At 36.8% G+C, this 24,493-nt stretch overlaps 1 protein-coding gene across 2 annotated transcripts in view; it reads right to left on the reverse strand.

The window, feature by feature from the left end:
- Window positions 1-24,493, reverse strand: part of grik4 (glutamate receptor, ionotropic, kainate 4) — a 510,201-nt gene that overhangs the window by 234,438 nt on the left and 251,270 nt on the right. For both annotated transcript variants that reach the window (XR_004933217.1, XM_036149710.1), the window contains exon 4: window positions 2,355-2,519. Coding sequence is in view for 1 of the 2 variants with exons in the window: in XM_036149710.1 (XP_036005603.1) it covers window positions 2,355-2,519 (165 nt within the window). In the remaining variant the exon portion in view is untranslated. The remainder of the gene's footprint in view (window positions 1-2,354; window positions 2,520-24,493) is intronic.

Here is a 24,493-nt window from a genome sequence, read left to right on the forward strand (position 1 = left end):
AACTTTTTTTTTTCCCACTGGTTGCCTCATAGTAGACAGGAAGGTTGCATTAATGAAATATGATAATGAAATATATGTGTTTGTATAACCTTGAAGCATTTGGACTATTTGTATGGGTGCATGTTTGAGTGTGAATGTTTCAGAGAGAGGGAGAGAGATTATTTTTATTATTTATTTAATTATTTTGCTTAACAGGTTTATAGTACATAAGTAAAAGAGATGGCTGATAAGGACGTACTATTTTAACACAATATTTAGAGTTATTTAAAGCAATAAGTGTTGATGCACATTTACTTAGAAAGTCGGTCTTTTGGCAATAAATACATCCTTTTCTACGGTCAGAACCATAAAAACACAAATATTTCTCTGAGAATAAAATTCACCTACGATAAAGCAGGCTGCTCCAGCATATAATTAGTAGTAGTAGTTCAACTGTTCTGATAAATGTTAGTTGCTTTCAACCATATTTTGTATGGAGGGTTTGATATGTAATCGCAGCAGTTCTCATTGACGTCATGTCGCTGACTATGGAAAAATTGTTCAAACAACAAAAGTAACATTTCCAATCTAACTGGATTTGCAGACCTCATCAACTGGAGTTTATTGTTATTTTCGCATGTTATCGAGGAGTATTTTTTTCCGCTGGGAATCATAAATAATACAGTATTGTTTCTTCTATACAAATTACATTGTTTTAATATGTCATGCAGAATACTGTCCAGTTCCAATATCAGAAAACAAATGTTTGCCTAATGAACATAAAAGACTGTCTTTAAGTTTCTGCCACATCAAGCAATATTATTTTCTACAATTTTGTTCCAAATAAAGTCTCCTCAATTTACCTTTATTGTGTAAAAGAACATAAAGTGGGTAATAAAAAGATGTCAAAGCCATTTTTAAGTATTGCCAGTTATAGTTTTTAGTTTTAATGTTGAAGGAGTTGTTGACTGAACCTTGGAATGCTTCCCACTAATCCTTCTCTGTTCCTTTTCTCAGGCTTGACCACACATAACACGCACATACAGTGCTGTGGAAAATATACAGATTTCCGTTTCCCTGTTTTTCATTGTTAAATATCTCACATCATTAAACAAATTTTAATATCAGACACAAATTATCTGAGTATATACAAATACTGTATTATACAAAAACAGATGAGAAGTGGTCATTGACATCTATCAGCCTGGAAAGGGTTAGAAAGCTAATTTTTAAGCTTTGAGATTTGAGGGAACCACAGTGACAGCCATTATGTACAAATGGAGAGAACAGTGATGAACCTTGCCTCCCAAAGTTACTCTAGGAGTGCATCAATTACTCACCTGGCAGCTCACAAAAAAACACAGAACAATATTTAGAATTTATGGCAATAAACTAACAGCAGTTAGCAGTGGTAGTGCGATTGTGTGTTGGACAACTGAACTTAATTTTTTGAAATCCATACATTTTGCTCTCTAGCTGAAAATCCTGAAGAACATTCAACTACCAATTTAGTGCTTTTAGCTCAAATGTATTTGTATTATGCAGCAGGATGAGTCCACACCAGCAATTTCACTTTTGAATGCGTTCAAAGAAAAACTAAATAAAGGTTGTGGAGTTGCCTTGTCAAAGTCCTAATTCAAATCATTTTGTGATGCAGGCCATTGTCGCTTGAAAACCCTTCAATGTGGATAAATAAATAAAAAATAGAAAACCTGCAAAGAAAAGTGGGGCAAGACTCATTTACATGTGAAAGATGTATTGCCGGTTATTGCGAGGTAGGCACAACAAGTTATTTGGTTAAGGTGGCTATTACTTTTTCACACAGGGCCAGGCTGGTCTAAACAGTGTTTGAAAACTAATTTTTGTAATTGCACACCCAGAACCAAACATGGAGACCCAGAAGACTTCAAAACTGCTGAAACCCTGAGTTTATTTAAATCAAGGTTAAAAACATATTTGTTTAGAGTTGCCTTTGAATGTTAATGTAGAATTTTGTAGTCACACTTTTCTTATACTTTGACCTGCTGCTACTTTTCCACTGCGATGTGCTTTCTCCTGTAATGTTTTCTTTTCTTATGTTGTGGTCATGTACAGCACTTAGATTTGTCTTTTTAATGAAATGTACCTTACAAATAAATTTGCCTTGCCTTGTTACTGATGTTATTCTTGTCTGACATAAACATTTTGTTTAAGAATAACAAACATTTAGGTGTGATAAAACAGAAAAAAAAAAAAAAAGAAATCCTTAGCGGCACAAAAAATATTTCACAACACTGTATTAACAAGCAAGACTACAAAAAAATCATGAATGAAGACACATGCTTTTATCATTACTGAAATGATTTCCCTTATAAGGGCTTTTGTAAGTCACTTACTTGTCTCCCCCATCTCATATTCACTGTCTCTTAGTAATTCAAAGATGTCCACCTCCAGCTTGCCCGTGGTGGAACGGTTGCTGCTCCTGTTGATGTTATTTTTGGCCAGTGTAATGGCTAAACGCTCTCCCCTGCTGCACTCCATAGGATCATCGAGGATGGCAGCTGGCAAAAACAGAGTAAAATACAACAAATAAGAATAGAGACAAACATTAGCTGCACTTTTACTACAAATTGTATGGATTTTTGAAACAGGAAGTATGAACTGCATAGCTAGTGACCCAAGAAGTCATATTCTTTACAGCTTCGGCAATACAAGTTCCTGCTCCCATGGTGGATAGATGTATCAAGACCAATAAGTTATTTGCTTTTGTGTGAGCTCGGCCTGTGGTGAATCTAGATTACCCACATTGGTGGACAATTGTTAATAAATCCATTCAGTTTAGCTACAACACTGAATGGGAGTAATTTTGTTAAAAAAACATATCTATTTTAATTGTAGTTTAGTTTAGGTTTTTACAAATTACCAGTTTGCCAAAGTTTCAAAACGTTGTGGTTTCAAAACCGTGAAAAAAGTAGATTTTGGACCATTTCTATGGCTTAACATTTGTTTATTTTAATAAGAAAATGTGGGAGCAACTAGAGTTTTGTTCACATTTTTGTAGAGCATCCTGTAACACACATCTGTTGCTGCACACTTATGATTAGCCAGTTCAACCAATACTAAATACTTTTCTCTACAAAGGAGACAGTTTCACCTAGCAGGAATTTTTTTTAAACATTTCACAAAAAAAAAAAAAACACCTTAAGCAATGACAAGGAAAAAAACAGAAGAACCACCTATAAATCTCATCATGAAAATGCTGCTTTTAAATTGGTCACTTGCAGAATTTGAAAAGCTTGATCTGTCAATCAGCTGGCAGCACGCGCTGGCTGTGTGTGCAGATAGCTTAACTTCATTAACCTTGCCTTCAAGCTGAATTCTCGCAGTATTTGTGTATTCACAAACATACAAGAATCCATCTTGTGTCACTCCCGCCTCAACCGTTCGAGACCAAACCAAAACGGGTCGGGCTAATAACGTTGCAGCATTATGGTTTAAGGCAGCTGTGACGAAAGCAAGAGGTGCCGACCCCACAGTGGAACCAAAATCACCTGGCAGCACAGGAAGATGCACGCATAGCTGCTGCTATCACATCTGTTTGGTCAGAATCTATGATCGTCACGAGCATCACTATCCAAATAAGCACGCCTTGTCCAGCGTAACTTGTGGATTCTCATGGCACCTGCTGCTTATGACATTTTCATTTGATGCCGTGATTGGCTAAAACCAACCGTTGACAGGTTGGGTGTTGCTTCGCCCAATCAGCTCGGAACGTTCTGCTGAATGTTCCTCCTTTCCTCGAACGGATTTCATGGGAGTCGGTCCAGACTGATATGGTGCAGAATGGAGAGTGCTACACATTATCAATGTGGCTTTCCAGGTTCTAACTTAACCAGCTACAGTATACTAATATTATCTTACCATAGTCCCAGAAATACTATAACGAAAAGAACAATTGAGGATAAACGTCTGCATGATAAGCACACTACTTAATACTACTTATACATTTAGCAGGCATTATATCTACATTTTTCATTAAAGGTATAGTTGACAAGTTTTAAGAAGGTAAGAAACAGCCGTCACTTTTGGAATAACTGTGCATGGCCAAGACCATCCTACCTGCTCTTCTGCTCCACAGGGGGATCTTGTGAAAGAATCTCCCAAATAAAATAATTTCTTAATTATTTCTTCTGAGGCCTTCCTCTACTTCTCATGAACTTGTAAGACAGTTTGCTTCTTGCGGCTCTCCATTTTTGGAGTATACAGTGAGAGAAGTGGAGCTACAGCGAATGGCTGAAACCGGAGCTCACTGGATAAATAAACACTAGAAGTGGACATGCACAGCCAGCAAGAAGGAACTAACGAGGAACTAACACAATGATTGCCATGTGGGACAACCAATAGAAATAATTATCCCCGGAACTTGAAGCTGAAAAAAGATTGTCCACTATACCTTTCAGTTTATGTTTAAAAATCAAAATAAGAACCAAATGCTATATAAAGTTGGCAGAAATGTAACCATCAGTATTTTTACACTAGTTGGTAGTAGGAATATTTTTTTTTATGTTCCTAATTTCTTTGTTTGTTTAATGTATATTCTAGGTTATCATACGGTAGGAATTTCAAAACCATACATATCTAGTTTTTGTGCTAAAATCCCAAAAGCTTTACATTTTTTTTAACTATTTTTAAAAACAGTGTAAATGCTAATTCATAATATACTATTTAGTACACTTAACATTGGCAGTTTTCTATGTTTTCATGAAATGATGTAAGAGACCTCGGTCAGTGATAGCTTTTCAGAAAGTAGAGTGAGTCTATAACTAAATTAAATCAGTTTACCAATGAGTAAATCCTGTTTGATTTGTGTCTCTTCTTGGTGGAATATTTGCTGTAATGCAACGCCGCAATCAGAATAACATGTTTTGCTCTTTTGTTTGGCTGTTATGAGCAAGTTATAGAGAGATGTGTTTTGTGCCCTATGTAAAAAAAAAGTTTTTTTATCTAAATAATATTGCAGAAGATATTAAAAAAGCTAAGATGGTATTTTCGCATGCATGCTGTGATATTTTAATCATGTCATGAATGTATTCAGTGACCCTAAGAGCATAGATATCAGATAACAGGCATTTAAAAGATTAAAAGCAAACATTAATCGTGTTCTGGGATGTTAAGCTTGGAAAAACTGGAAAGACATATGCTTTCATTCATACACAATTGATTAACTGTCTCGTGGTTTTTATTATGTGTCTGACCCAGGATGATCTTTTTTTCATGACCTCACCAGCATAGCGCTGCATCAGTACTCATGAGAGCCACAGGCAAATTTCAGCATTCCCTGAACGAATGCAAACACAGATGAACTTAAAGATTTCACCTCAACCAGTTCCTCAGGAGACAATAAAAAAAATACTAGTATGAAAGCCAAGAACTATGCACAGTCAGCATAGACAATGAAAACAACATAAACAGATCAGCAGATATCTTAATGCACCCTCTGCAAATGATTAAAATATGTTTGGTGGATAAAAACAAACAGAAAGCCAGCAATTATCCATGTCCGAAATGTTTGAAATTAGCATATAGAAAAAAAACATACACAAGCAAAATTTTGTTTACAGGTGAACACAAAGAACACCTATAAAGATGACAACATGTATTTTCTGGTATTATTAGAAAAAGACAGGTTAAATAGGTCAGAAGAGATATTTTTCTTCTTACTGTTCCCCTTTTCAGGCTTTTCTTTTTTTGCTTAATTTTTTTATTTCTTTTGTATGTCTAGCGGAGGGGTGGGTAAATGTAATCCTTAGCATCTGTCCTTCATGTTGGACATATATCCATGCTTGAACACCTTTCTCAGTTCCCCGGTTCAGGTTTCTAATAGTATGTGCCCAGGCAGCTGTGCTTTACAAAAAGAACATCACAAGATAGCATCCTAATTGCCTGAGGTTTTTTAATTAGGGTTGCATCACAGTCAACTGGTAGGTTGCATCAATGCAATATATGTGTTTGAATGACCTTCAAACACATATATTGATTTGGATTATTTGTATGAATGCGTGAGTGTGAATGTCTCAGAGTGAGGGAGAGAGATTTTTTTAATTTATTTATTTATCTATTTTGCAAAACAGGTTTATAGTACATAAGTAAAAGAGATAGGTGATATGGCCTTACTATTTTAGCACAATATTCATTTATTGTGTAAACAAAAAGTGACGATGCAAATTTACATAGAAAGTCAGCGTTGCGGTTCCAAATACATCCTTTTCTACAGTCAGAACCCTAAAAACACAATAAAGATAAAATTCACCCATGATAGAACAGGCTACTCCAGCAACCTAGTAGTAGTTCAACTGTTCTGCTAAACGTTAATTGCTTTCAACTGTATTTTGTATGTAGGGTTACATATGTAATCACAGTATTTATAAATGATGTCATGAGGCTGATTATGGAAAAAGGGTTCAAACAACGAAAGCAACATTTCCAATCCAATTGGGTTTGCAGACCTCATCAACTGGAGTTTACTGTTATTATGAAGTTATCATTGTTATTAGATGTTGTACATATTCCCATGCTTGAACACAGCTGAATTAATCAAATAGGTCATTAGTGATTCCATATACTGTAGCTTTATGTAATGGTTTGTTTAGAGTGAACCCGATATTCAACCAGACTCGGAGCTGCGCTCAAAGAAAAAGGTTTATTGACAGACTTGGGGGGAAAAAACAGGAACACAATCCGGGGTTAACAGGTGCTGGATTCCAAAAACAGAAAACAGGTCGGGCACAAACAGACAGGACATCAAAAATTAGCAGAGGTTGGGAAGCTCTTACCGATCACATCAGTGTAGGGAATGAGTTGAGACGTTCTCGCAGAGTGCAGAGAACTAGGGCAGGAATAAATAGGCGTGCAGACAGGTGAACAGGGAGGGACTAATCATCCACAGGCAGGTGGAAACAATAATGACACTGACAGATGGATAAAACTAAGACCGAGAAAAAACTCTAAGCACAGAATAAGAACTAATACAAGGACCGGATTACTTTAGACAATACACAGACTAAACCCTAAAACAAGACATAATCTACAAAGGAAATAAACCTAAAGGCATGAGAGAAGCAACATAATCAAACACTAAACCAAAACCGAAACAGAACATTACAGCTTTATAGACAAAATGGTAATAATTCAACCATGTGAATCAGATGTGTTGCAGCAAAGTTATTCAGAACATCCAGAATCAACCCACTTGTGGTCTAGTGATTTGGTAATATACAGTAGGTCGCAAAAATTATCCATTCACACCCACAAATCGTTAAATTCAGGTGTATTAATCCAGGTGCAAACTTCCAACACATCCTCATGCAAACTGCTTCAAAAACATTTTTTGAAAGAATGGGCTACTGTTAGGAGCTCATCTGATTCCGGCGTGGTACATTGATTGGATGACGCCTCTTGTATTCCACAGTCAAGTGTTAGTTGTATTATAACAAAGTGGAAGCAATTGGGAACAACATCAATTCAGCCACAAAGTAGAAGGTCATTCATAATCCAATGAGAAGATTCAGTGGATGCTAAGGTGTCTAGTGTGAAACCTACAGAGTAGGTAGCTACAGATCTCCAAACTTCATGTTGCCTTCAGATTATCTCAGGTACAGTGTGTAGAGAGCTTCTTGGAATGGATATTCATACCTGAGTAGCTGTATCCAGACCTGACATCACCAATTGCAAAACGTTGTATATAGTGGTGCAAAGGATAAAGCAAGAGCAATAAAGACATTGGCGATTGAGTATGGTGTGGACGAAGTGTGCAGAGAGCCCTCAGGCCCCAAGCAGACAGCCTGTGCTGAATCAGTGCAGAGACTGAGACGGGCATTCTTGTACGACATGTACAACTCCTGATTGGATGATTGGATATCCCAATAAACATATCTGTGAAGTAGAAAAGATGAAGGTGGGCTAATGCAATATGAAATCTTTCATATTATGTAGCACATTTACAATAAACACAAAGGGGATTCCTAAGACATAATAGTCTGCATTAGGAGAACTGCTGAATAAAAAGATCTGAGTTATTTCATCCAAACTATTCCCAAACAGCAGAGGAAAGTTTCAGTGTAATGTAAAGTTAGAAGCAAATTTTAAAACAAAATATTTGGAAGGATATTTGCTTTCATAACCTTAAAGTTTTAACACATTTTAATAAAGGCATATCGAGGCTTCCATAGAGAAACTTGAATTTAGACACACCACATGTCCAGAAAGATTTATCCTAGATTGTCATAAATATCATTGATATCTCCAGGTGTCTGGGTTTCGATTTTCTTTTGTGTTTGAATTTTGACTTTTTCTCTACTGTTTTCTCGATAATGGTTTCATTAGTTATTTGTTTAAGCTTAATATTGTTAGTTAATTCCCAGCGTTTCTTTGTGTCCTGCTCTGTTTCACCAATCATCCTACCAGTGGCTCTGCATGTCCTCTGATGCTCTCCCTTCATTTGGCCCAAGCTGTTCCTCATTTTTGCTGATTAGTTTTTCTGTTTGCCTTTCATTTCTCCACCCTGCCTCAGAATGTATTCTCTGTAATTCTCTCTCCCCCTACGCCTGATTTTTTTATTTACTTCCTTTCTCTACCATATCCCTCGTCTGTCTGCTTCGCAAATTCTCCATGATCAGTCCAGTTCCTGAGCTTTTCTGCCAGATATCCTTGTATGTTAAAAAGTTTGTATTTTTTCATCGTTAACCTCTTTCCCACTACCACACACTGCGCTTAGCTCCTCCTCAAACCACATCATAAGTAATTATCTTACAGATGAAATGTAGTGTCGACTTTACTGCACTTGAAGCTGTCGAGTTTTAAGACTGGATATGGGACTAATTCTCCTAACTAAAATATAAGGGTAATCATAAAATTGGCAAATGCTTAACCTGGAATGACTCGCACAGATATCTCTTTTGTGTAAAAAAAAAAAAAAAAACTGATCAGGACAATCATACATTTTAAGGATACATTTTTACATAAATAAACAAAAAGGCAATATGGGGTTTCAAAATCTGAAAATGAGAACCAATCAAAACGCTAAAATTTCCGGCAGAATGAAGATTCTGTGTGAGGTACTTGCATAAATATTTTAAGCACAGTTTCCCACAATTTAAAACATAAAGGTGGAAACAATCTTTCAATTAAGCTCTTTGAAATTTTCAATCAAGAAAAGATATTTATGTTGTCAGCTAATTAATAGAGAGCAACAAACATTTCAGATGAATAGAAGCATCAAAACAGCAGCTTTGATCAGTAGATTCACACACACACACAAATCACGTTCACGCAGAACTGTTGCAACATTACCATCTTTATTTAAACAACAGTCATTTGGGTGTTTTCCAGTAACACAGAAGGTAGCTGGCTCTGTCAACTTTATTAGCGGCCTGCAGGAAAAGTTGTCTTTCTGACATTCAGTCCCTCTGGAGTAGATCTATGAAATCTGGTCTGTAGTGAAAGTGAGAAATCAGCTAAATAAACTGGTTGGAGAACATAGCAGATATAGAACTGTTTACACAGGCATAGGTTTTTTTTTTTTTTAAACCGAAGTAGCAGCTGATAGAGTTTTGCAATTATTAAATGTTGCATTTAATTCTGTTTCAGCTATTATAAATGCTTGTTTTTGCCCAGATTACAACAAATCATTACATAAATAAATAAAAAAAGATTGCTAAAAGAAAGAGGCAGATATTGTCATTGTGTGATGTCGTAGGCCGATGGTGTGGCAGCGGCGAGACTGAGCCTGGGGTTTTGCTGAAAGCAGAAGCATCGCAGGAGTGTCTTATTCCACCAAGAGTGATTCAGAGTGAAGAGCCGCTGTGCGGTTGGACTTGGGTCACACAATGATTGAATCATGACGTGATAGTAGTATACTGGCTCTAAATAGAACAATAAACCAGTGAAGGCCAGTACAACCCACATCTCTCATGCCTGCGCTTTATCTGATGTCTTTATAAAAGGGATGCGTGGTAGCATATAAAATGGAGGGATTTTTCCACCTCCAAGATAAGCGTCTTGTTGTCCATGGTGTCAAGTATCAAGTGAGATCCCCAGGTGGATTGGTGTTGGAGCTGTGGGAAATGAAGCTTTCATGTTTACTGTACAATGTGATCCAAACTACGCACATGTAGCCTTTTATTTTTAAATTAGACCGGATTCTCTTCGCTTTTTATCAACTGACTTCCTGCCTAAACGATCCGCTCTGCTCCAGACTTACGTGGAGTTGGTGCGGTGAGCGTCAAACATTTAAAATGTTTTAGAGAAGCAGCATATGCCGGCGCTTCTGGGATGCTTCAGAAATGCACCGTGGCGTGCCGGGTGGAACCACTCTGACTGACTAGAGTTGCTGCGATCAGCTGCGAAGGTGTGGCACAGCCACGACGCCTCCACAACACTTCCGCATTCAGTTGAACCCTGGGGTAAGCCATGGTAAAGTGCTGATATTTACTGAAGAAAATCTGAGAACTAACAAAACACAGGGCAGACATAGGAGTCAAGCGGGAATCAGGAACTACAGAGCATATCGAAGAGACAACGGAAAGCAACGCAGAGAATTCAGCGGGGAACTTAAATACATCCAGGGAGCAATCAACTTCATGAAAATCAGGTAAGTACATAATAGAATACACCAAACAGCGGGGGAAAAAGACTAAACCTGGGAACTGAGGAAGGCACAAAACAGAAATAAACCATCCTAAATGCATAAACAGCAGAGGATCATGACGCATATAGAATATTAACTGGGAAACTGAGTCAGGACTGCAGGTTTAGCTTCTTAACTCAAATTACTTTCTACCTGCACTCTAGACTACAAAGCCAAAAAGTAATTGCAGACTGGGCAGTAAATGTAAATAGATGTTGAGGGGTTAGTTGAGGATTTTTGAGATACATTTCAGTGGATAAGTTGTGGGTAATTAGAAGAGGTGTAATGGAATAAAAAAAATCATGGTTTAGTGCATATCTCAGTTTTAACATCAGTTTTAACATTAGCTATGTCTTTCTGATGTTAATATAAAATAAATAAATAAAAAGGTATGTATATTTCAGTCAGCGGTAATCAAAGTAATGTTTTTATGATCCTTAGGTGTTTGAGTTTTTGGGTTTCTTTTGTCTCCGTTTTTCCTTTTTGCTTAGTTGTGTTCTTTACATTGTAACCATTTTCAGTGTTGCTTGGTATTAGGTAGATGTTCCTATATTAGTTCATCCCTTTGTGCTCTGTTGTCTAGTTTATTCTTGTGTTTTTTGTTTATTTAGATATATTTCTTATAGAGTTTTAGGGTCTGGCCAATCTTGGCACAGATGCACATTTTGTCACATGTGCAGCCATTGTTATAGTCTTGGCCATACAGTGTAGTAAAAATGAGGTGCTATTTTTTACGTTGATGTTGTGATTTAACGTGAACAATAATGTGTCTAATTAATGTTAAACTGGACAAATTTTCTAATCTATGGCATCTATGATCGTTTATTTCCATCTGATGTTACCTCGGCCCACACAGCATTTTCTGATTTCACCTCCGTATCTAGACTTCAAAATAAAAAGCATACATGGAACATTATAAACATTACAGTAGGTTCAGAGGCTTTTTGTTTAATTGTTTTCACAAGCCAAGCCATTATAATACTATGGAGGTCAGCTGTTTTACACAGGCACATTGTAGTTAAACATCGCTTTTATTTTGAAGGACTCTGACTGACTAATGTAGGTTTTAGCTTTGCGGTACAATGCCCCCTATGTGTCTGGCATGTTTAAAACGACGGTCAATGGTGAATGCTGCTTGTCAAGACTTGATGCAATCTACTGGGTTTCCTTAGATAGGATTTTTTTTTATTGACCAATCTGTATAATCTGACCCAATCTGTATAATCTGATTGAATTTGACTTTGTGAAGTGCTCATCAACATGAGATGACATGTTTCATGAATTGGTGCTTGTTATAAGAATTATTATTCTGAAGTCACTATGGCCTCACACCACTCGGACAGAGGAGGCCTGGAGACCTGATGTCTGTGTATAAGATCCACTGTTGCTGAGTGCAAGGCCAAATGCTGCAGCTGCTGAGGGATACTGATTGTTTACGATAGACTGTCTTTGTTTTGTCTCATGGGAAGGCCACGGTGCAGTATTAGGGGAAGCCCGAAAAGTGACACAGACAGAGACAGGGCAGACAGAGACTGCAGCGGAACCGTGGGGTGCGATTACTTTCCATCTATGTGAATCTGCTCTGTTTCTCAATAAAAGTGCTGGAACGTTATACCACCGTCTCGTCATTTAGTAAAGATGGGAACTCAGTTACTATTGTTTAATATTCCACCCAAAACTCCCATAACAGTGCTGTATATAAAAAAATATATAATTTAAATGAATTGGTGAATTTACACGGGTTTGTGTGAATGAAAACTTTTTTATAAACGATATTATGTGTACAGTCTTATATTAAAACAAATATGTGGGGGAGATATGTGTGTATAAGGCCAGCTTTAGTATTTACATGTTTGTTTGTTTTTATAAACAAACAAAAAAAAAGTCTGTCTCAATCTCCCCATTTACCTTCTGCTAGCTGCTCTGCATCATCCTCTGATCATGTAGGACCCGAATTCAAGGTCATTTTCCACTTGTCCTATAAAATATACAGATGCTGTATACCTTCCAGTTCTCATTGTCCTCCTGTCGCCATTCCCGTTACCCTTCCCATTGTGCTGTCTGTGACTCTGCCCATGTTCCTTGTCCTGTCTCTTTGTGGCCTCCTGTAAGTTCTGTGTCCTTTTATAATAAATTATGTTCTTTAAGCACTCCTGTCTGTAACTGGATCCTCCTTCCCACCCACTCAACATGACAAATGCAGTGTAAAAACAACAATGAAAGTATTATTTTAGCACTATCTTAACTGCCGTTTACATGAATAGATATGGTCGCTGAACATACATTATGATATTTATGACTAATACAGTTAGCACCTGCACAGAAGGAGGCTCCTGCACATACAGACATGTTTATCTAATTAATCTTCAATATAAACACAATTTCTAACAGTTGTATTAATTTTTAAACTGATTGTACAGCTTTTTGAAAAATAGCTTAGTTTAACTTTCTTCTAAGCGTGTTGAAAACATGCATTTTTTTCACAATTTAACAATTAAATTCTAAATATTCATGAAGTAACAAATGGTTTAAAACCCAATGCTAATCTGTTCCTCGGGTAATTACAGAGTTAATAAATATTTTCAGCTGGTAAGGGTCTCACAAGGATTGACATTTTGAAGTGGTCAATACCTGACAAATGGCAAACAAACAGGGCTGTTTTAATACATGGAAGACATAAACTTCAAGCCAATCTATCAAACGTAATTAGCCACGTGGGGCTTTGAAGCATAATGGGCCGTGGACTGTGCGGAAGAGTGGTCTGTTTTGAAACATATGCTAACACCAGAGGAGACAAAGGAATCCCACAAGTGCCTTTCCGATTCTTTAACAAATATCGGAACTGTAAACAGACTGTGATTCGGTAAAAAAGGGTTTCGTTGTAGCTGTAGTAAGAAAGGGTTACTAAGGCTTTGGATTCATTTAAACCACAGTGAAAATGCAAATGGAGAAAATATGGAAAAGTGAACTGAACTGAATTATTAAACTCACGTAGATCGACAAGTGGAACCAGAGTGGGGAACCGGAGGGTCACGTGTCACTTCTGTAATCTGCCGTATCCACCCCTCAAAGTGCCACCCCAGTTTTACACTGTCAAATGTAGATACATAGGCTGTCTAAAGTGATTTTTTTTCATTACTAAATATGAAAAAACTGAACTGGGCCCTCTCACATGTGTTTGACTAGTGTAGGGATGTGTCTGCCACATCCCTACATGAAGGGATGAGAGCAGCACTAGTTAATGAGGGTGTTATTCAATTAGACAGTGTTGAACATCACAGCTATGAGCATCCACAGGGGAAGTGGAACAACTGCTTTTGAGAGAAAAGTTTATTGATATTATTAAAGAACGCTAACGTCTGATGTCTAAAGCAAGAAAATAAATATGGTGACATGCAATATCCAGACAAGCTGATAGGACATGTCTGCAAACAGCTGAATATTTCTACATGTGATCACACCCTTTTAGCTTTATCATGACAACAGATTTTTTTTTTATCCAGACAGGTTTCTGTTTTAATCTTTATTTGCATATTAAGAAACACACATTTAGCTAAAATATAAGCTGTGTTTCACAAAACCATTTATTATTTTACTTTAACTTGCTGGGGAACACATTTTCTCAGGACCGGCGAATAGGAGAAGAGAAAATAAGAACTAAAAGACTTTAAAAGATCGAAGGCTCCTTCCAAGGGGAGATTAAAGAATACCCAGAATCAAGTATTGACAGATGGAGGGGAGAACAGTAGCGTCATTGAGCAAAATAAATCCTACATTGGAAAGTATGGGGAATGATATAAGGACAAGCCTGTAGGGAAACAGGATGTAAAGATATGAATAAACCACAAAAAATCCTGTTTCACTGACACAACAGTTTAAAAGAAGGCTAACTAAGCAACAGTGCCTGAAATCACTGCATATCAGTGTTTGGCTCACTGATACTAATGTTGTCAGTTCCAGATGTCAGATTTTAACCTGGAAAAACTCCTGCTGCAGCAACATTTCACTAGGTGCACTGTAGTGTTAGCTCCAAAGAGTTGGATCCATAACTACCTTAGCTTTGTCACATATCGCTCTAAGAATGAAACAAATGTCATATATTGTAGATATTCAGGAGGTAAATGATTATATTAGAGCTTTTACTATTGACGAAGAGTATTGTCATAATAATTCAGCTTCTCAAAAGATTAGAATATTACACAAAACCTTTTGAAAGAAAAGGCTTTATTCCACCCAGCAGCTCATGTATGTTTTTTATTCAACCAAAAGCTTATGCATACATTCTCCTTCTTCAGGATTGACATTTGGATGCTCATCCTCCTTGGTGATTGTTTGACAACTGTCAAGTCTTCACAATGATTTCGTGGACCAGGGGTTCCCAAGTTCAGTTCCTTGTTAGGAACTATTCTGTAACCTTTCCAACACACCAGAATCAGATAAATGTTTCATTGCCAGGCTTAAGCAGAGTTAAATGACATGTTGATAAGAAAATTCAACCATCTGATTTTAGTAACTTTCCAGGAGTGGACTTAACATTTCTGCTTTAAAACCTTTTTTATAGATCTTTTATGACATTTCAATTGTCTTAGAAACATAATCATAAATAGTAACTCAAAAAATATGTTATTATATATATGTTATATGTGTGTGTGTATATATATATATATATAGATAGATAGATAGATAGATAGATAGATAGATAGATAGATAGATAGATAGATAGATAGATAGATAGATAGATAGATAGATAGATAGATAGATAGATAGATAGATAGATAGATAGATAGATAGATAGATAGATATAGATAGATAGATAGATAGATAGATAGATAGATATAGTTATGTTTATCTTCTACTTAATGTAATGGAAATCAGCTATAAATGGACAGCCTGCCTGAGAGCCATCCTGTAAAAATATTTTTGAGTGAGACAATACCAGGTATTTGTTTATGCTTGATATAAACACATAGAGGTGAATGTTGAGTTGGATTTTGAGTGTGGTAATAACTGTGGAGAGAACTTCATGGTAAAATTCCCGCTGGAGAGACAAGGATCTTCATGAGGGAAGTTGAATTATGTTATTCTTTTGGGCTTTCAGACTCTATATTATTACATAATACGTGGGATATTAAAATCCTAACAGCCTGTTGGCAGAATTTGACACAAAACAGACATTTTACTATTCACATGAGCCACAGAGCGGCTCATGGAGTGATGCTGGCCTTTGCTAATGGTGCAAATTGCTAAGAAGAAATTAAAATAAAATTCTAAAATGAAATTATCACAGATTTATTTTTCTAAATCCTCTAATAATTGCCCTGTTTGTTGTTACCTTACTTTTCTCAAGTTCTCTCGGACATACACAACCTAATTATCACTACTGCTCATGAATAATTATTGAAGAAAGGATAATTAAATTATGCTATTACAAAGTTAGTCTGTTTCTTCACACAGCAGTTTTTCAGATCATCAAAATTCTATTAAGAAAAAGCAACAAAGTTGACACCAGCAACTAAGTTTAAGTTGTGAATTGGATGAATTCATAAAAAGTGATACCGAGCAAAGTACTTTCCTTCAATCATATTCAAAAATATTTGTTCCCTGATACACATAGATCAATACGCAACTTAGGGTTAAGCTCTTTGCACAGAGACACATCATCATGGGGCTTGAACTGAACCCAAGACCACTTTTCTTCTCATTTAGCCATAGTTGTTCATATGTGTTATACTTGCATTTTTAAAAGCATTATTGTATTCCAATTTTATGTAATCTGCTGTGAGTATTGTTTTTCACTACGTCGTGACCAGAAACTACACAAAATGTAAAGTAACACTTATATACCTGTGGCACATATTAAAATGGGAAAACCTGGATTGGATCAGAACCCATCTGGAAACCAACATTCTGGTTTTGGCTTTACTGAGGCACTTAATTATTGATTTTATTCATTTATTCATTACTGGCTATTTTCCGCTTATGTGAACAACAAAAACAAAAATCAGATTTCTTCCTGCAGTTAAGTGCTTTGCATTCTATGTAATTTCCTGTTTTTTGGAGGAATTAATTTAAATGGACTACAAAAAAGGTCACCAAAAAAAAAATGAAATAAAGAAACATTGCTTTTATTTAGTTCAATTGTCTAACAAAAAATGTCTGTATTTTTACAGACGTTTGAGGGTAAAAAACGATTTTGTGATGTGGGAGAGGCGAATTAAGTTAATGAAGACTCAAACCTTCTTCAGCATTTAGAACAGGTTCAGTTTGGTTTAAACTCCAGAGAAAATGCCAGAATACAGAGAGAGGCATTATATACTAAAGCTTCATGGAGCTTAATAACACAGACCCAGAAACTTGGAAACATAGAGAGGATGTTATTGTCATGGAAACGGATTTCACATCTGAAAATACAAAGAAGTGCTCTCTCTGAGGGTCTTTGATCAGTTTAACGAGTTTCTACATGATGTCATCTTTTTACAGATTCACAATTCTCACTAAATATTTTATTTGAAATTTAAAAAGTTGGTCTCCAATTTCTCCAACGTGTCTGTCTTTCAAATATATACAACAATATAGAACTACTATAAATTTTAAAATAGATAATTCATCCTTTTAATTTACGTTTTATTGATTTAAAACTAATTATGAAATTCTTAATAGTGAAAACAAATATTTATTGGCATTACCATAATCAAAACTTTATTAAGCTTGCTGACCAGTTTTTTGCATGTTTGCAATAGTATTTTGTAAATGCAAAAAAAAAAAGAAAAAAAGAAATATAATTAAAAAAATATGAATCTAGTGTTTCTATGGAGTAAATATCCGGGTTATCAAAACCAAGTACCCGGGTGATTTGTTGGATTCTGAAGAATTTTCAATCATTCAACTGGCATTTTTTGCTGCAGAAATATGTGCAAACAATTCAGTCTTATATGTTTGAGACACAAAGGGATTGCTCATCTACAAGTGGACGCTAAAATGGGTGCAGGAACTGAAAAAAAAAAAACACCTTTAGAACATAAATTGGTAATAATCTGTCAATACCCCACTTTTTTTTTTTTCATTTGATTGATTTCCACATGTTTAATGCTTATGAACGCTGCATTCTGCTTCTTTTGCCTCAGTCATATAACATGTGAGAGCAGCACCCGTGCCAATGGTACACTAATGTATGATAAACACTGTAGATTGACGGACTTAATTTTGGTATTTGTGCAAAGTTGAATGAGGTGTTGCATTCACTACGATGGACCTCTCGCTTCATGTTGCAATTAAAACCATACTTTGGATCATGTTTTATCTGCAGTCATTCTGTGGCTAACTGGCTAGAGGAGCCCAATCATCAATGTGTCCGGATGATGCAGCAGTTTCAGTGCTCCCTGCAGGGTTACATAGTGCTGGAAAACAACATTTCTGTTCACTCTGGTCATCTTCATTACCTCTTTCTTACATTTTGGTTGGCAAATCAGCTGCAAAGTTATGCAGTCTTCTTCACATATGGGTCAGGGATTTTTGTATAGTAGTAAACTCCCCTCAAAAACAAATCTGAATAAAAAAACAACACAAAGAAAATAAGCCCATAGTAATGGTTCATCCTGGCAGGCCAAACTGAAAGATGGCGGTGTTTTTGTCTTTACAAAAAAAAAAAAAAAAAAAAATCCTTGTCCCTTATCTTGATTTGTTGTTTTCATAGAAGTGTAAAGGAATACAGCATGCTGAACAAAGTCAAAGCAAACTTAGTCAACAATCATCATCATGTGAAAGGCTTTAAATATAGATGCATTTGACGTTGGATAAAGGATAGGTAACTCACCAATCGAACCATGTTGCTTATTTTTGTCAGAAAATTGGGAAAGCTGAGCATACCCTATTTTTTTAACTGTTACAAATAGACCACCTGACAGCATCTAAACATGTGCTCCTTATTTCCCATGCTGCTGCCATCATCAGAAATCTCTGCAGCAGCTGTTGCATTGGCGGTGGGGTCTTGCATACGTCTCAAAAGATTTCTTGAGCTCTTATTGGTTGTTTTGAGTTGGCCAGCAAGGCTAGCAGGTCTGTATTTTAGTTCAAAAAAGGATAAGGGGAAAGCATCTTTATGACGAGCTGCTAACAATACAAAGGGATATGACTCAAAAGGATTTTAAATCTGCACAAACAAGGTTTAATCATTCATCAGGAAGGGGGGGGGGGGGGGGGAGAGAAACACCCTTAAATGGTTCCCCCTAAGTTTTATAGTTGCTCTGGAAATGGGAGCTTGGGGTGGGGGGGTCCTAAAATTAATTACATTTTTTATTATTAATATTTTTCCCCCTAAACTTTAAGGAGGTGGAGCAGAGAGTGTGTTCCTCTTCGGTGTATCTATTTCTAAATTACATATTCGTTTATTTTTTAGATTTCTTAATTCTGACAAAAATGCTTAGGAAACTTACCTGTGAGCATTCATTTGGTGGCAGAATGAAAAATATTGTTGTTTAGTAAAGCACATGTCTATAGTCAGGTGATCAAGTAAGTGTAATTTAAGCAAACAGTTGCTGTGTAGGAGGTAAATTTTCTTACAGCAAGAAGATCTCAGAGTGGGAGCTTTACCTGCCCAGTTTCCCATTTCTGGTACTACTGTAAGTACTACAGTTTACTCATACAGTCCAGCATGATGCATGTGTGGTGTACGTCTCTGCATTTTTCTGTGTTGGCCCTATAAAAAAGCAGTAATCTGACCTGGGTGTTCCCTGCCTTCTATTCACATACTGCTGGAACAGCCTCACTGCTGGATAGAGGGGGAAAGGTATTTGTCAGGGTTCTCTGTGCTGCTCTACTCTAACTCTATTCCTCAGGTGTGTCTGGTTGGCTGAGGAGGCGTGGCCCACACCTGCAGCTCGTTGCAGGCGGCTTCCTCTGGCTTCTTAAGCAGAGCGCTGACAGATGGAAGACGCCAGAGCCTTAACCAGTCGTGGTACGACGTGGCCTCTGTCCCTACTCTCGGAAACCAGCTTGTGAGTTTTTGTTCTTCGTTTTTGACTAGTTTTTGGATCTCTGTTTTGCCTCAGATTTTGGTGCTTGGATGCACTCACCCGTCTTGACGTCTCGTTCCGAAGAAACAGACCAGCAGAACCGCCTGCTCAGATTTTGCTCTGGCGCTCCCCTCATACTTCCTGGATGTTACCCAGCGAGGCCTGAGATCCCCTCTCCCGGTTTCTGCTGGTTCTGCATTCACTCTGGTCAATCCATCTGTCAACCGTTGCCGACGAGGTTCGCTCAGGATCCCTCGCCAGTTACACCAGCCGTCCTCAGCCACTAGCCGCCTATCTCCAGCTGAGTAGAATCATAGAGTACTCCCGACGCTACTTCTTCCCGGTTAGGTCCGCCCAGCCCAATGGTAAGCAGCGCACTTCTAGCAATTCTCCTGGTTCTACTTTCAGAGTTTCTTACTTCCTCTTTCTTACAGACTCTCCAGCCGTGACGTTCTGACCCAGCCGACTCACCCGTAGTTCCGTCCGTAGATCTGCCTGTTTCCAAAAATAAACATCTTAAAACTGTGCATTGCCTCCCGATCGTATCTGCATGTGGGCTCGTCACCTGAAAACCATGACAGTATTCTCAGACAAACACTTTTAATTTTAATAAAGCATAGGATATGTTCCAAGAAATTGAGGCCTTTGTTCCAAAGTGCATTTGACAACTGTAATGGGCCCTTTTTAAATTTCTTTCTCTTGAAATAATTAAAAGTGATAAAAATAATTCTTTAAAAAATCTGTTATTGTTCTGGCATTTTGAAATATCGGCACGCGTCATGACTAGCCAGTGTGTGGCTCAGGATCAAAGACAGCCATGTCAGATGAAAAGTCATTTGCATCGAGAGAGTCTTCAAAGTGGATCTGGCAAATTCTGCATTTTCACATTGCAGTAGTATTTCTGAAATACAGCACCCTTCACCGTCCGTTGAGAGTCCTCATTCTTTAATAATTTGTTTTTGTCAATGTAGAACATATTTAATAAATCAAACACTTTCTTTGCCTATTCTAAACTCATTCCTCATTTTATGGTGGTGCCTGCGCTGACATTAATTGTCAGAAAAACTAGACAGTAAGAGTTCTTTCAGCATTAGATGCATGCTGGAGAGTGTGTCTCTGTGTGTGCACAGACCTGTGGGAGCTCAAACACCCCTGCACTTGTGTAATTAAGCAGCCAAACGCTGCGCTTCATGTTTGTCTAATAGCTGCTTCATTCACTTGTAGCAGCATGACTGCAAACTTCTGAAGCCAATATGTCAGCTTGTACGGCTGCGTCGAGGATGAATTTTCCGTTTCCACACTTTAATCAATCTCCTTCTCAAGCCCTGCGGCAGGAACTATCAAGGGAAGTGGAGGTGCCCTTACATAATTAGAAAAAACTTGAACAGCAAAGACCAGGTGACAAGAATGTGATTTCCTGTTGTCATAAATATAATTACAGCGTACAAACTCCTGTAATAAAGTGTGATATAATGAAGAACCGATTTGTTAGCTCTTAAACCGAGGCTGAACGATGGGTTTGACTCTGCAGACCTGTGAAAAGTTTGACAGTTTCACTTACTCATCCGCTGCGATCGGTGGTCAGCAAATAAAAAAACAGCAACAACTGAGCAATATAAATGAAAATATCAATGAAAAGCTGTGAGGAATCGTGATAATCGTTGAAGCTGATTAACACCAAGAGTAATATCCTCTCTCAAGGCCTTGGAAAATAAAAACCATCAACTCGGGAAGGAAATGAGGAAGTGCTTCCTTTGTTTTGCAATTTCTATGTATGAACAACCCATAAGGGCTGAGAATAAAGAATGAATGTCCCGACAGGGATAAAGGGCCGACAATTAGAAACCTCTCTTGTTCTTGTTAATAGTTTCTGACAGCATTTCATTTCCAGTCTTTCACTATATTGAGTGGGAAAAGAAAGAAGGACGCCACAGAAGAAAGCTAGTGATCTCATTCACGCAGTTGTCACGTCAAGTAATTACTCTGAGATGAGACTATGATACTAATATGGTAAATGTAAACGGTAAAATGGACTGAACTTATATAGCGCTTTTCCAGTCATGCTGACCACCCAAAGCGCTGTACACTATAGCCACATTCACCCAGTCGCTCTCACTAACGCGCACACATTCATATACCGAGCTCAGTAGGCAACTTGCAATATGTGCAACAAGAGGAAAATTGTTGCTAAAACTTTGAGGCCGAGGAATGTTTGATGCAAACTGGACAAAGCTGACCGGCGTGGAGTGCAAATGAAAAAGAACGCATGCAAAACAAAGCAAAGTCAAAACTTGCAGCCGCTTCAACAGGATCATTGGTAGATGGATGTAAAAACAAAAAACGGAATTGTTCTTTTTTTTTTTTACATTATTTTTAACTACAACAGGCTGGCAATATTGGGACTTTCATAAACATTGTTAATATCCCCACTAACGATAATGTTCATTGCATGGGTTGGCGTATCGGGTTGTTAAAAAAATTGTCTCATATACCTCTGAGGATGAGTCTAATGAATCCTGGCAACTAGCAGGATATGGCTTACATTTTTTATTTACTCATTTCAGACACGCATTTACTTGGTATTGTGGAACAAACTGAGGTTGACACATTAGCGGTTTTTTTAATGTGGAGTTGGACCAAATCTATAGTTGAATGACACGATATTTCACAAAGTGTAAACCTAAAAACACTACAGAAGATGCACAATATTTCACAAATATATCATCATCATCATTATGAATTCTTGTTTGGAATGCAGTAATCCTAACACATTTCAAATCAGAATTCAGTTCGCTGACCAAGTATTTTTACATACAAAGAATTTGATGTTGTATTGTTGTGATGCACAACATGCAAGTCTACGGGAAGTTTAACGATATGAAGTGTATCGCATGATATGAAGTTATAAGGCAAAAATACATACGGAAGAATTAAAAGTCAAGGTAAATAGAAGTATGACAATACTGAATAATATTGAGAACAGCAATAACTAAGTAAGCATTATAGCAGATGTAAACTTTGTAAACAGAATGCTAAAAGTCACAGCTGTTGGAAGTAAAAATAAGAAAAAAGGTGAGAGACAAAGTGGACTTTATCGTCAGTGATACAAACTTGGCAATATTTTCCAATTATATTGACATTAAATTTCTTTCTAAAGTTGTGCAGCCTTAAAAATAGTATAAAGTAAATTAGAGGTCACTGAGAAAATAATAAATAATATTTCTACAGTGATTCAGTTTGGCAAAATCCTCAAAAATACAGAATCTTAAGCTTTGCCAAAAAGATTATTAATGAGAACATATGATTTTTTTTGTTTTGTTTATGATCTCAGATATAATGCAGTATTTAATTGATGCCCCAATAAGAAGCGTTAATCAAATTGGGACAAACCTCCAACAGAACCAATTTGCAGAATGTACAAAAAATATAAAAGCAAAAAAAAAAAAAAAAAAAAAAAAACATTCTATTTCAACACAGTGAATGAATAAATGAAGAAGCTGTTTGCTGGAGATTTTTTTTTTTTTTTTTGCTCTACATTTTTTTTTTTTTTTTTTGCTTTACATTTTTAACAATGTTTCTAAAATTATCCACATGGATTTAAATTCTTAGCACTGATGGTATTGTCTTGTAGAGCTCACAAAGAAAATGAGAATGAACAAGATCTTTCATGAAAGCATTTAAATTGTTATTATTGACATTACAGTAAGGATTATAATTTTTATTAAATAATGATTTTTTTTATTCAAATTCAGAAGAGTACAGATTTTTCTTAGCTTCTGTTAGCAGTGCGTTTTAAACTATTTCATTTTGCCCAGATGCTCTGGGTATCCTTCTCTTTTCAGGAGCTTTGGCTCATTCCTCATGGTGTGGCTGAGCCAGGTTTTGTTGGCTGCCTTGCTCACACACAACTCTTAAGCTCCCTCAATTTTCTATTGGATCAAGATCAGTGTTTTGTGAGTGCCACTCCAAAACATTGACTTTGTTGAAACGTTGTGGCTTATTTGGTGGCATGCTTGGGGTTCTTGTTTTACAAGAGCCATTTGTTCCCAGGCTTTAACTTCGAACTGATCTCTTTAAATGTGCAATATTTTCACATACATTTCTTTCATAATCATGCCATCTATATTATAATGTGTCTCAGTCTATCTTGTAATAAAACACCCATATAACATGATATTGCGTGGGCGTTTTGTTGCAGGATAGACAGATACTTCATACTTCACAGCTAGAATTGTGTTGTCTGTATTACAAAGCTTTAGGCTTTCCCCCTTCTAAATGTAACATTGGTCATATCAGCTACAAACTTCAATTTTAGTTTCTTGAAAGCACATGACATGTCTCCAGAAACTAAGACATTTCTCTCTTGGTGCAATTGCAAATATTTTTGGAGTAAATAACTCTTCTTCTCTTAGTGCCTTCATATTCAATATTGTTCACACTCATTTCACTGTGTTTGAAGGCTGTTTAGGTCAGAATTTTAGGTCAGACTGTTTAGGTCAGAAAGCACTTTAGGTCAGTATTTTTACAAGGTCCTTTTGCTTTTGTTTCGAGGTTGAAATGTACTCTTGGAACAAAATAATCTGACCTCAGGGACAGAGATCCAGTCTCCTGTCTTGAAGGTGAAATGCCCGGAGATTCCCTTGCTGTTTATATTTGCAAATCCCTATTAGAATAGATGAATCTGCTACTGGAGGATAAACAAGTACACTGTTCTTGAAATTTGTGTATTTCTCCTTGATTTTAGAGGCAAGTTTAAATGATCTGCCAATGGAATATGATTTTTGCACTACTATTCAGATTCAGATTCACTTTATTAGCCATTTGCAGTTTTACCTGCATC

This window comes from Fundulus heteroclitus, chromosome 18 (genome assembly GCF_011125445.2).
Source record: "Fundulus heteroclitus isolate FHET01 chromosome 18, MU-UCD_Fhet_4.1, whole genome shotgun sequence".
NCBI lineage: Eukaryota > Metazoa > Chordata > Actinopteri > Cyprinodontiformes > Fundulidae > Fundulus > Fundulus heteroclitus.